We start from the raw sequence: 12,298 nt of genomic DNA on the forward strand, positions 1-12,298 counted from the left end.
AGAAAGAACCTAAGCATTTCATTTTTGCTGACTTGATTAGAGTCAAAACAGTGAAATTATAGTAATCCAGGGTGCTGACTCTCTATAGATAACACTAAAGCATTCACATCTAACCTATAAGGTAATGTAAATACCTTACTATCTGGCACTATTAATCTACTTAAAAATTAGCTCTTTTTCTTATTAATATCGTTATCAGTTTCTGCATACATAGTCTAAAGCAGTGTGATCTTCAAATTCAATAGAAGTCAACTCCTTTTTGTGCTTCATTACCTTTTTTTCTTGCCATACTGTCTTTTTCTGAATGGATTAGGATGAAATGAAAGGAACAAAGGAATAAACTTTGAAATGTTTTGAAACATGGGGTTTTTTGCCTTGCTAATAAATGCTCAATGTTTTTTCTCCAAATGCAGCATTTTTCAACAACTTCTACAATTAATAAACACAAACCACCTTAAAAATTTTTCAGAGTAACAGAATCTTATGCAAATTGCTCACTAAGTGAGAAAACAAAGGCATCAAAGTGAGGCTTCGTGAAGAATCAACCTAAGACTGCTGTCTTGCCCTTCTTCCACTCACATACTCCCACTGCCTCCTTTGTGTTGGCAGCAGAGCTTGTGACCAGGAGGCAGACCAGATTAGCCACCAGGGGGGCTGAAAGCTAAATATGCAGAGAAGATAAATAGCAAAAGAGCAATAACACATGATTTCATCTTCTGGTAGCAGACTATATTTACATCTGCTTAAGCCCATAAAAAAAATCACATGCTGAAGCCTCTTGAATAGTGTCTGCAGTAACTTAAGATAGATCCAGGACCTGTTTTAGGAAACAACTTATTTTTGACATAACTGCTAGTTATTTATTTAAACTCCAACATGAATTTGTAAATGATCTTACACACTTGCTTATAAATAGGTTGTTGCTTTGGCAAGAAAACTAGCACAGTATCAATATGTCTTGGTTTGAAAGACAGGTGTCTGCTAAGGAAGGCAGGAGCCTCCCTTGGAATGGAAAATGTAACCCCCTTCCCTCCAAATTATTATAATTTTGAAATTAAGAGGGCTTTTAGGCAAAGATATGAGAATAGGAATAACAGTTCTTTACTATTATATACCTATATGTGTATAACCAGTCAAACAAACAACAATAACCATGGCAGTAACAGCGAACAATCACAAACCCAGTCCCAGCCTTCTCGGCTGTCGGGCCCTTTCCCCTCGGGTGCAGTTCCGCTCGCAGCCGGCAGGGGCGCTGGCGGCTCCCGGTGAGCAGGGCAGGTGCGATGGTTCCCCCGCGGCTGCAGGGGGCGCTCCGGAGCGAGCTCGGGGAGCACGCGGCACCGGTGCCCTGGGATCCCGGGAAGGGATGGGACAAAGGCTTCACAAACCCCTGGGCAGCTGATCCCGGTGTCCGGCCGGACTCTCGGGAACAGCAGGCTGGAACAGCAGGAATGAGCACAAAAAATCCCGGGTGGTGTACGAGATGTATCAAACTCCGGAGCTGCAGCGGGAACTGCGGCACATCTCAGCAGGCAGGGCGTGCGTGGCTACAGCGTAGCGAAGGCTCGGAGCAACGGCAAAGAAATGGAAGGGACAGGGCAGCAGCGGCCTGGCTCCCAGCTGGGCAGGGAAAAGCGGGCCTGGCCTCTGAGGGTTTTTCCTTTGAGACACCTGAACAGATGGTGAAAAGGTCCCTCTTTTAGTGAGGTAGGGTGTTAAACAGGGTCCCAATGAAATGGCCGCTCCAGCGAGCAGAGCTCCACTCACGGTAGAAGAGAGGCAGCAGAAGGCAGAACCCTGCAGTGGTGATGAATTCTCCCCACAGCGACTGCAGCTTCTCTCCCCTCCGAACACAGAGAGAACAAGAGAGCACAGGACTCCCCCCAACCCAGTTTTCCAAGTCCAAATCTCGGGGCATCTCTGCCCTACACGAGAAAACCCCCGGTAAAAGAGAGTAGCCAGCTGGACCCCTCCCCTGAGCTATGGCCAGGTCTTTCGTCTCTCTTAAGTATCCAGTCGTTATTGTCTCCTAGCAACACAGATGGGGGAAAATTCCACAAGAGAGAAAAAACAAAAGGAGACCTCCTAAAACAATGGTTACAGACCCTCTGACTGGTGGAAAGGCTGTAAAATGGGGTGATAAGATCACAGAGAGACTGGAGAGCTCCAAGCTTAGGTGCTGAAATGTCAGCCTTGGCAGTGATGGTTACACAGCAGCTTCTGGCATGGCATAGAGTTAGGAAATGGTACTGAGCATTTGGGTTAACACCTGTGGTCCCCAAGGTCACACACTGCCAGGGCAGTACTTGCATGCTGTGTTTTCAAAGTTTGCTTATATTCTTCTGGGAGTCTTGGATGTCGAGTAAAGCTTATTCAAATACTTAGAGCTTTAATTATGTATTTTTCTCTTTGTTAGAACAGAAACTAGGACAACAACCCTGCTTTTGGAAGTCCAGCTGTCTAGTCTCTCTCCTCAAAACAGTTAATCACTTGTACCCTATACAGCTCAACATAATTTCTACTGCCCTGTTCTCAGCCTTTACCTCTCCTTGCAGCTGCCACACCCAGAAGACAAGGCCCCCATACCGGGCAGTCTGATACCTGAGTAACCAAATTGACTCTTCGGAACATAGACAAGAAGCAGTTTTGAAAGCTGTAAATACTTCTTATCCTCCGATGAGGCCTCTGTATGTCCTTCTTGATGAATACTGATGCAGCAGTGGAACAAAAAACTTACAGGAAAGCTTATGGTGCTTCTGAGGTGCACCACTGCTGAGTAGATACATGAAGGGATAAGATTACACACCTGATGAACCACACATGTGAACTCAAGTCCTGTGAAATAAAACAAGGCAAAAACCTGCTGAGATATTAGTTTCCAATGAGCACAAATAGGTGGGGTAGTTTTTTAGGAATTTTGATATGAAAAAAATAAGCCACTCCCACATTTTGGGAGAAATGGAGTTTTCTGCATCCCAGTACTTACGTCAACATCCAACCAGCCCCTAGGTTTATACCAACTCATAGAGACAGGAGGCCTGTCTGAGAGTGACAGCAAAGGAGGAAGTGAACTCACTGAAGCAGAGATTATAAAATCATTTTTCCACCCCCTCAAATGAGTTGTGGTACTGGCAACTGCTTTTTACTGTGCCTACTCCACAAGAACAGTTCTCATACAAACTATTTCCCAAAACAGATAAAAACCCAATCTCCTAGAATGCTGGTTGAAAAGACTAGAAATCCCGAGGAATTACCAGCAAGTCTCACTCTGTTCTGCAAAATAATTCAGGTTTTGTGAACTTGAACTATGATATCAACATTTTTAACACTCAAAGGGTTTTTGTACTTCACCCTTTAACAATGGGGAAAGACTCAGTCCTGAGTTACCATAACGCTAAGCTGTAGTAGCCAGGAGCAGCACACAACAGAAGTGAAGCATCAAGAACCTCGACCATCCTTCCAGACTGCCACAAGTCCCTGGGATGCCCAAATGACTTTCACAGGTCAGCAGGCAGCACATTCTCCAGCTGACAGCACATCCTGCACAGCAGAGGGGAAGGCAGGAGGATGGCTTATCCCCCCTTTTCAGATGGGTTGGTTTAGGGTTTTGTGATGCTTTTAAAAATTATTTAGTTTTGCTCAAAGCAGGAGTCCTATAAAATTAGGCAGCTAAAATGCAGTATACAGATTTTAAACCTGTTAACGCATCTGAACTGGTCTGATGATCAACACTGAAAGGTTAAGTCTTCCATATTCTGGTAGCTACTGTTTTCCACAAAATCAATCAAAATAAACTGCATCTGAATGAGACTCTTTTATTAAAAATACATATCTTCTGTTTCACATAAAAAGAACCAACACTTAAGTAAACACAATTTAAAGAAGTTGGACAGGAACTACTAGAAAAAATACAGGTTCCTGTAATCCCAGAGCACCCAACCTTTGACTGCACAAGCTACCAATTAAAATCTTTCTGTTCATGACCCCAAGTGTTTGTGCTGCATACAGCAGTGCCCAGGAAGGTGCAGCTGGTCAGAGGCAGGGGTGCTAACTGCTCCCCAGAGGCTCTTCCCTGGCGGACACACCTGCAGGATACATGTGTTCTCTCCAAATCCAGGGAGGCCTGCCACTCCCCAGCCCTGGCGCTGGGCATGATGGCAACCTTAGAAAAAAAAAAAGTTGGAGTGGCACAGGTTGGCCACCTCTTTCTGTAACAAAGGAAATACAGCACAGCACTTCCAGGTAATTTCACTTAGGATCCAGCAGAAACACATTAACAGCATTGATAAAAGAAAACCAGCCGTGCTTCGGTGATAGAACATGATACAACAGTCTTTTTGCTAACTAAAATCTATGCTGGAATCCATTATCTTCTGGAGCCCCACTTTTTTGTAACTCATTCATCTCTGGCTTTTGAAAAGACAGTTTTCAAAGCAACAAGTTATCAGCTTAAGCAGCAGCAAATACTAATGAAAACTTCTGTGCATAAAAGTCAAAGTCAGAATACAAAAGAGCTGTCAGAGGCATCTGCTATTAAAGTGCACAGAAAACAACACTGGCTAAACTTATATTCTTGTAGAAAGCAACAGTTTGCCAGGCTGTCATTCTTGTTCTGGAGATGCTGAAAATTCAGCTCCTTTTTAAGTCACCAAGAGACATATTCATCATCTCTCAAAAACGATCAAAATGCTTTGCGAATTCAGGCTCAAAGAGCATATCAGACACTGACTGTAACATTTACTGGCCAACTCATAACTGAAGCAAGGCACAAAGAAGAAAAGACACTGAAGTGATGCGGAAGCAAGATGACGTTAAATCACAAACCAGTGGCCCCTTTGCTTTGACCTTAACAAGGATAAGGGCAGCTAAACCAGCAACGGTGTTGGACAATCAGAGTAACAGTAAAGCAAAGATCAGTTTTGAAGAAACAAAAAACTGGCTTGCATGTCATTACACATGTTCTAATCCCATGCAAGTCATGATCTGATTAAAAGATACTTCATACTCTCATACCTTGTAAACCTAAGAGAGTATGAAACTCTCTTGTTTAGGCTTTTAGAGGCATATCTTCTTACATATTCTTTATTGTGTACAGCGTGAATTCCTTAAGACCGCTGTTTAATCAAGTGCTCTGTCTTAAAGGCCTGTCACTTTACTGACTATTCTGGGAATTATGACGGAGATCATCTTCCTCCCTCAGTCCACTGAAGCCTGTGATCTACCAGCTAAAACACAACCCTTCTTTACATACTGTTTTTTCACTGATTTTAACAGAACAAGATTTGCCCAGCACAGTATTTGTTTCTAACACACAAAGGAGGAAACTAAATGGTTTTCAGGACCTTGGATGAATTTTTGGAACTGGAATTAAAGAACTTGATTTGATTTTTTAGAAAAACTAATTTATTCTGGGATTAATGAAATGCAAATATCCACTAAGCTCCAGAATGCCACCAATTGAAACAACTTTCCTTACTGGGATGACATCTTAAACATAACATCTCAATTTACCAAAACCTGAGAGAATCAAATGCTTGCCTTAATTATAGCACTCTTCAACTCACTGTCATCAAATTTTCAAGTAATGTCAAAGCCCATATTGAAGAGGTTTGATCCTTAGGGCTCACCTGCTGCTCTGCATTTTAGAAGGAAAAAAGTAATTCAAAGACATCCCAGGTCGGGAATTTACAATCCCTCCTCATCCTTGTAAAGCTACAAGTTGAAGCTCACAAGTAACTCAAAATCTCATCTTATGGAAAACAGGAATAGGAAACTTTCTGCATTTATGAGGTGGCAGCAGAGGAAATACTGGATTTTAAAACAGCTGAATTTGAAAGCTGTTAAGAACAAGGCTGAAAAGGTTACATCTTCATCAGTAATGAAATAAGCTACAGCATGAAAAGTCCATCAACCATAAAGACCAACTCTGAAAAACACACAAGCTCATTGTTTCTTGTATATACACTTTAAAAAAAAATCTAGATTAAAAAATCTCTCCCCAGGGTTATAATTCCCTTTCAGAGAGATGTTGTTATAGCTTGTATACAGTGTTTCAAAAGAATCTTTCATTGTCTTTAGGATTCTTTATGATTTTCCTAATCCTTTTTGCAGTTAGTGACACTTCTCTCTACAACTGAATACTTTATATCCTACTTGAAAATCCATTTTGAAGAAGGCCTTCAAATAAAACATTCAAGGTTCTAACCAGAATTTTTAAATACTAGTATTTTTTGTTTTAATCACAAAATAGATCTAGTGAATTTGCTAACTTAGTAAAAAACAGACTAGAAATAAAATTCACAAAAACTTTCTAGCCTCCAGTAACTCACAAAATGCTATTACAGCACAGAACAACATTCTTAGTTAAATCAGTTTTATTCCTTCTGATAACTACTTTGAAAATAAAGGGTAATTTGGCACTAATTCTGTTACAGAAGTTCCTAAGCAGGTATCTGTGTGTACAGTGAAAAACAAAGACCAGTGCACAGAACTGAAGTAGTCTGCCAAACACCCTTTTCAGACATCACATATTACAACATGTGTGTCTGGATGAACAAGAAACTCGGTGAATCCCCTATACCCAGTTCCATTGCCTGCTTCTGGACAATGGGTGCAAGGGTTCTACAATGGGATCAGAATCTAGGAATAGCTTATCAAATTTCAAAGAGGTTCAAACCTGCTTTAATATCAGTAAGCAAAAGGATGGATACATACTATTGTTAGTGTTCTGTTCCAGCATTAGCAGCAACTTTGACTGTAGTGAGCTCAGTGTTAAAAAAAAAAAAAGAAAAAGAAAAAAAAAAGGAAGGGTCATCAGGAAGTAACAGGAAGTAACAAAGAGACAAAGAACAGCAACAGACTTGCTGAACTTGGGCCTCCATGGCTTTGAGCCTTGAGAAACTTGACCCTACAAAGTATTATACTCAGTGCAGGGCAGCACAGAGAATCAAGCCTGCAGTTTTCATGGCTTGAATGAGCACAAGAACTTGGCTTCCAAGGCTTTGTCTCCTTAAGATGAATGTGTCACAACAGGAATGTCAATTTCTACGGCAGAGAGGCGAGAACGTGCGGAGTACGGCTGAGAGGCATAGCTGTGCATGCTGGGGGCGTGGGAATACAGGGGCTGCCAGAAAGGAGAAGGGAGGCTTTTGCATGCACAGTACCACAGGAACAGCAGGATGGAAGTGAAAAACAGACCGCCGGCACTGGCAATGGCAATAAATACAGAGATGTCAAAGCTAAAGACAGGCTCATATTTTCTGTTCAGATAATTGTTATAAAAAATGACCCAGATGGACGGAGTGAGACAAATGGCACAGGCAAGCAGGAACAAGAGGCCGGCCACGAGATGGCAGCCCGCACTGTTTACCAGGCACTTGGCCAGTTTGACATTTGGCACACTCGATACAAAGGCTGTGTTACACATCCCAATCATGCAGAGGAACAGAGCTGAGACAGCAGTAAACATACTCAGAGGAAGGGCAAACTGAAGAACACGCAAATCCAGCTGATCGACAGCTGTGTACCACTGTGGGTCATAGATCACACAGTCTCTGCTCCCATCAAAGCGCGCACACTTAATCCAGAGTCCGGTGTAAACGGTCACATTCCTCTCATTCTTGTTGTATGTGTACAGTCTCATTTGCCTCCAGTTTGGAAGCAGAACTGCTGCAAGGAGTCCAGCTACTGAGGCTGTTCCACTGAGAAAGGCCAGTACAGTCGCTGCATGAACATCCCGGCAGCCCATATTTGCCCACAGAAGTTGTTTCCTGCAATTAAAAAGAAAAATATAAAAGAAAATCATGGACACAGGACTAACTACAGTTGATTTGTGCCAGGTTCATAAACTTAAGATGACAGCTGGCAGGCACTAACTCTCTGGCACCTTCTTTGTCTGACATGCTTAAGACAGTGGTAACACTACCACATTCATGCTTTAATGAAGCATCAGATTATTTACAGACTGTTATGACTTCTCAGCTGACAGACTGCTAAAGTCACTGTGTTCAAGATGAAAAAGAAAGTGTGAGTCTACGCAGCCTCTCTCCCTGTGTCACTGCATGGATGATGTTACAAAGTCCAGGTGAAGAAGGTGAATCGCTGACTGAGCACGATTTAAGTTCCCCTGTCCTGAACTGGCAGCTCCCTGTCTTTAGCCCAGATACAGTATCAGAGTGCATGCTCACTCCTACCGTGCTGCTGCGTGAGTAAAAGGGAGAGGCTTAAATTTTACATCATTAGACTGGCAAGGAATGCATATGTAGGCAGTTATACACATTTTATATAGGCCAAACTGTTGATGAGAGCTGCGAGATAGTGGTGGAGGCTCTGTGGAGTAATTTACTATGAATTTTTCAACAGCAACTAACAATTCTTCCAGACTACTCCTGCCTTTCAGAATCAACTGTCCAAGCACACAAACAATTACAGAAAGTAGATGACTTTTCAGCTTTCACATTTTCTACTTCAGAGCAAGTGTTAAACCTTGCTCGCTTGTTGAAGCTTTCTTTTCAATATAACTACTGTCTACTTACCTACTATAGCCTCTTGCCTGCAGAGATGCTGAGAAACAGTCTCAATGACAGGTCTTTAAGAAACAAACAACTAAAAATAAAAGACTCAACTCAAGTTATCCCTTCTCTGCATGCTCAAGATATTCTGAAGATGCCTAATACATAACAGGCACTGAGCATTCACCCCAGAGTGTACTTGAAGCTGGACACTAAGAATTATAGTACTAAAAATGAACAGATACTTTGCAAATTCTCACTGAGTGCCATTCAGTTATAAACTCCTCCTGAAATTTCTTTCAAATCATTATACTGCAATGTGCGTATTTGTCTAAAGTCATAAACCAATTCCTTAAGTACCAAAAGTTCTACTTAATGCATATACAAGTAGCAAGTATCTGTATGGTTACAGACATGGTTGCAAACAAAAAGGCAACTGGATCTGATCCCTCACTCTCCTTTTATATCTGCAAACATCCAGGGACCAGGGAGCTCCAGTTTTCAGATAAGGAATTCCCTTGTACACTGGAAACACAGTAAAAGCATTACCAAGCCATACAGCTAGCCAGCATTCTATTGATTTATAGAGAAATAAATGAAGCCCAATTTGTTTCCTAAGAAACCATTAGGCAATTATTTTATGCCATCTAACCCTGAAGAATTGCAGTGGAATGTGGGCACCATTAAGTGCTGATCACAGTTTTCGAAAGAAGCACTCTGGAAAGAAATAATCACAACCACATTTATGCCAGAAACTACCTTATTAGTAAAAAGATGGCATTATATTGTTGCTAAGGATAGCTGAGCGTGGGCAAGCTACTCTTCTCATGGCAGTAAACTTTTCAGATGGTGGGTCATTAACAGGATACCCCCTGAGTAGGGGGACCAGAGAAGTATTTCCATCATGATTATTTTAATATGATGCTTAACCCTAGCTTCGGTGAGGTCAACAAAATCAACTTGCAAGAAAATGGAACTATAACAAATGAACTTGAGGGGTAAATCTAATACAGGATAAAATTTTGTTCTCCTCAAGCTTGATGCTTTTGATCTTCCACCAAGAGCTTGCCTTTACCTGGATAAAACTTCCATGCAGACAGTGCATACTCCAATACAGAGCTATAGGAGAACCAGCTGGAATAAACAAATGACTGATCATTTTCAGAAACCTGCTGTTTGTGAAAATTCATTTGCAGTAGTAGATTACTGAAAATAGGTAAGTTATTCACAATCCCTTCTATCAGAGGAGACCTATCCCATCTTACTTCTGGCTTTATGACTGTTATTATAGCTTCAGATCCCTGATGAAGACAGTAACAAAACAGGTATTGTCTTAATTAAGATGGCTCCAGCGTACTTACCAGCAGTGTCCTCAAATCAAGAGAGACCTTAGCAACTTCTCTAAGTAGGAAAAAAGGTGTTACTGGATCTAAGAAACAGAACAAAGAAAGAGTCAACATCGCATTTGTTTCATGCAATTTCAGCAACAGCACTTACATTGCAATTCAGGAATTAGGAATATCAGATATGTTTGCATTAGTCCAACTCCATCATCTTCTACAATTTCCTCTTTTTTAAAAAACAAAACTCAAACTACTCTTTTTTTTTTCTTTCCTCAGTTTTTTTCTCCATAGCTTATTATCTATCTATTCATCTCAACAGATAAGAAGGATTCAAAAAACTGCTTTTCTTATGGGTGTTCCAAGACATTGGAACGTTGGCATTTTGAATTTTAAGTTTTTAGCAAAAAATCCATTAGAAGTCATACAGAATGATTACTTCAGATGTTAGGTTCAAGGGTGCACTTAAACAGCAGTGAGGAAAGGGTGCAATGATTATTTAATGTCAGAAAACAAAGCGCAGGCTCTCAATTGTTTATATCCTTGTGGTTCTCTATTCCTTCCTGCCTTCTACACTAAGGTTTCAAAGAAATGGGAGAAAGACAGGAAATAATGGTAATGCCTTTTCAATGGCTGTCCAGCTTTTCCAGAGGAAGAGAAATCCTCTTGTGGATTTCCTACACCCACATTTAAGTCCCAAGATCAACTCTGAAGATCATACATAATAGGTAAATCACTTTACTACTGGACAGCATCAGACCTCCGACTATGTCAGTATGCAACTGTTAAAAGCTACAACCTAAAGGCGAGTTTGTTGGGGTAACATGTACAGTTTATTCTAAACTACCCATATCAAACCCTGAAATATTATAAAATTCATGTATGAATAGGCTCCATCACCTACAACAATATCAAAGAAATTCTTCTATCAAACTATCTAGGCAAGAAAGAGACTTTACAACACAATCATGAACCCAAATTTTTTCACTTAAGTGAGAAAGAGGGCATCGGATTTGGAAACTCATTAATATGAATGCTATTGCATATAAGACACAGAAATGCAGATGCACAGCTAGGACAAGCAGCTTTTGTTCACTAACATTACTGACTAATTTTCAAGCTTTCTGTGCACTTTGCAGCTGAAGCCAAAATAAACACACAGACCTCCCTCTGCAGGTTCACGCCCATGAACAACCACAACAGCATAACTAAGTAGAAAATTAGTACAAGCAAGCAAAGCTGTCAAAGGGAGCTGTGCCCAGCCCAAGAGTCCCTCCCATTAAACGATGAAACCTGTGTTGTAATAAAAGATACTGAGCAGCTATGGAATATTCCACAATATCCAACTCATTTCTGCAGACATGGAGTTTCTTTTGATTTTCTCTTCCTCGCTTTAGTCCATATGATTTTACTGTCTATCCCTGGTGGTGTTGAACAACTAGAGACCTCAACCACTTCTGAACTAGTTGTCCAAGGGAAGAAAGCATACTTTGGCTAGATAAAACCCTGCCTTGCCTTAGATTCTCGGCTTCACCTTTTTCCATTCCAAGAATTTTACAGCTGTACTGTGCAAGGCTCTTGTATCTGATCCACAGAAGTTACCAGTCCTAACAGCACTTCAGGGACGGATTTTACCTCCTATTCTAAAGACCCATGATGCTGTAACAAGAGATGTTGGCTGAAGCTGGTTAAAAATTGGTAAATCATTAATGTTCCACGAGATAAAAAAATGAAACAAAGACAAAAAGCACATCTACTACAGACATAATTCAGAAATGAGTAAAACCAGCTCTGTTCCCTTGCATGGCCTTGGGAAGACCACAGTCTGGGAACCCTGACTGTTTTGGAAAGCCCTCTAGGAGAGAGACCACAGTACAATTTATCAACACAATTTATAAATAAACGGATTATCTAACTATCCACAACAGTATTAGCAGTTTAAAATTTATTATGAGTTTTGGGTAACTGGCCACGAGAAACTGGAGGCCTAAAGCTCTCCAGTTTCAAGGGACTGGTTCAGAACCAGTGCCACCACTCTTTTTTTTAATTCTGGGAATCAATCATGCAGTTCTACACTCTACAAAACTCTTTTAAAAATTAAGTCTAGGTGTACCGGCTTAGAATTAACGATCCTAGCTAACAGTTTAGGACATTAAAGAAAAACTTGGAGCACGGTAATTATTTTACCGACTGAACTGGAAAGAGCAGCTGACGCACGGAGAGAACACGCAGGTCTCCCCGGGGAGCACTGCCGACCCCCGCCCGCGACAGCGCTCGGAGCCTGCCGCACTGCGATCCCGGACTCGCGAGGGAGCGGGGGGAACCGGGAAGTGCCGCAGGGACCGGGATCGCCATCCCGGTGCCGGGGCCGTGCCCACCCCGCCGTGCCCGCTCACCTTACTGCCGCGCAGAGAAGGCGCCATGCCCGCCGCTCCCGGCCGCGGGGCC

General features: G+C 41.7%; 1 protein-coding gene across 1 annotated transcript; it reads right to left on the reverse strand.

The window, feature by feature from the left end:
* Positions 1–3,801: 3,801 nt before the first annotated feature.
* On the reverse strand, positions 3,802–12,298 carry CLDN12 (claudin 12). Its single transcript, XM_042043581.1, has 3 exons — positions 12,247–12,298; positions 9,872–9,939; positions 3,802–7,769 (listed from the first exon to the last, which is right to left on the reverse strand). Exon 3 carries the CDS (start codon positions 7,745–7,747, stop codon positions 7,010–7,012), a length of 738 nt encoding a protein of 245 aa, XP_041899515.1. The 5' UTR covers positions 7,748–7,769; positions 9,872–9,939; positions 12,247–12,298; the 3' UTR covers positions 3,802–7,009.

Source organism: Corvus kubaryi, unplaced genomic scaffold (genome assembly GCF_017639235.1).
Source record: "Corvus kubaryi isolate FWS band 111438036 unplaced genomic scaffold, C.kubaryi_AGA036_p1.0 37398, whole genome shotgun sequence".
NCBI classification, from domain to species: Eukaryota; Metazoa; Chordata; class Aves; order Passeriformes; family Corvidae; genus Corvus; species Corvus kubaryi.

Coding starts and splice junctions, on each gene's coding strand:
- CLDN12 (XM_042043581.1), bottom strand. CDS start 7,747: ATGGGCTGCCGGGATGTTCATGCAGCGACTGTACTGGCCTTTCTCAGT.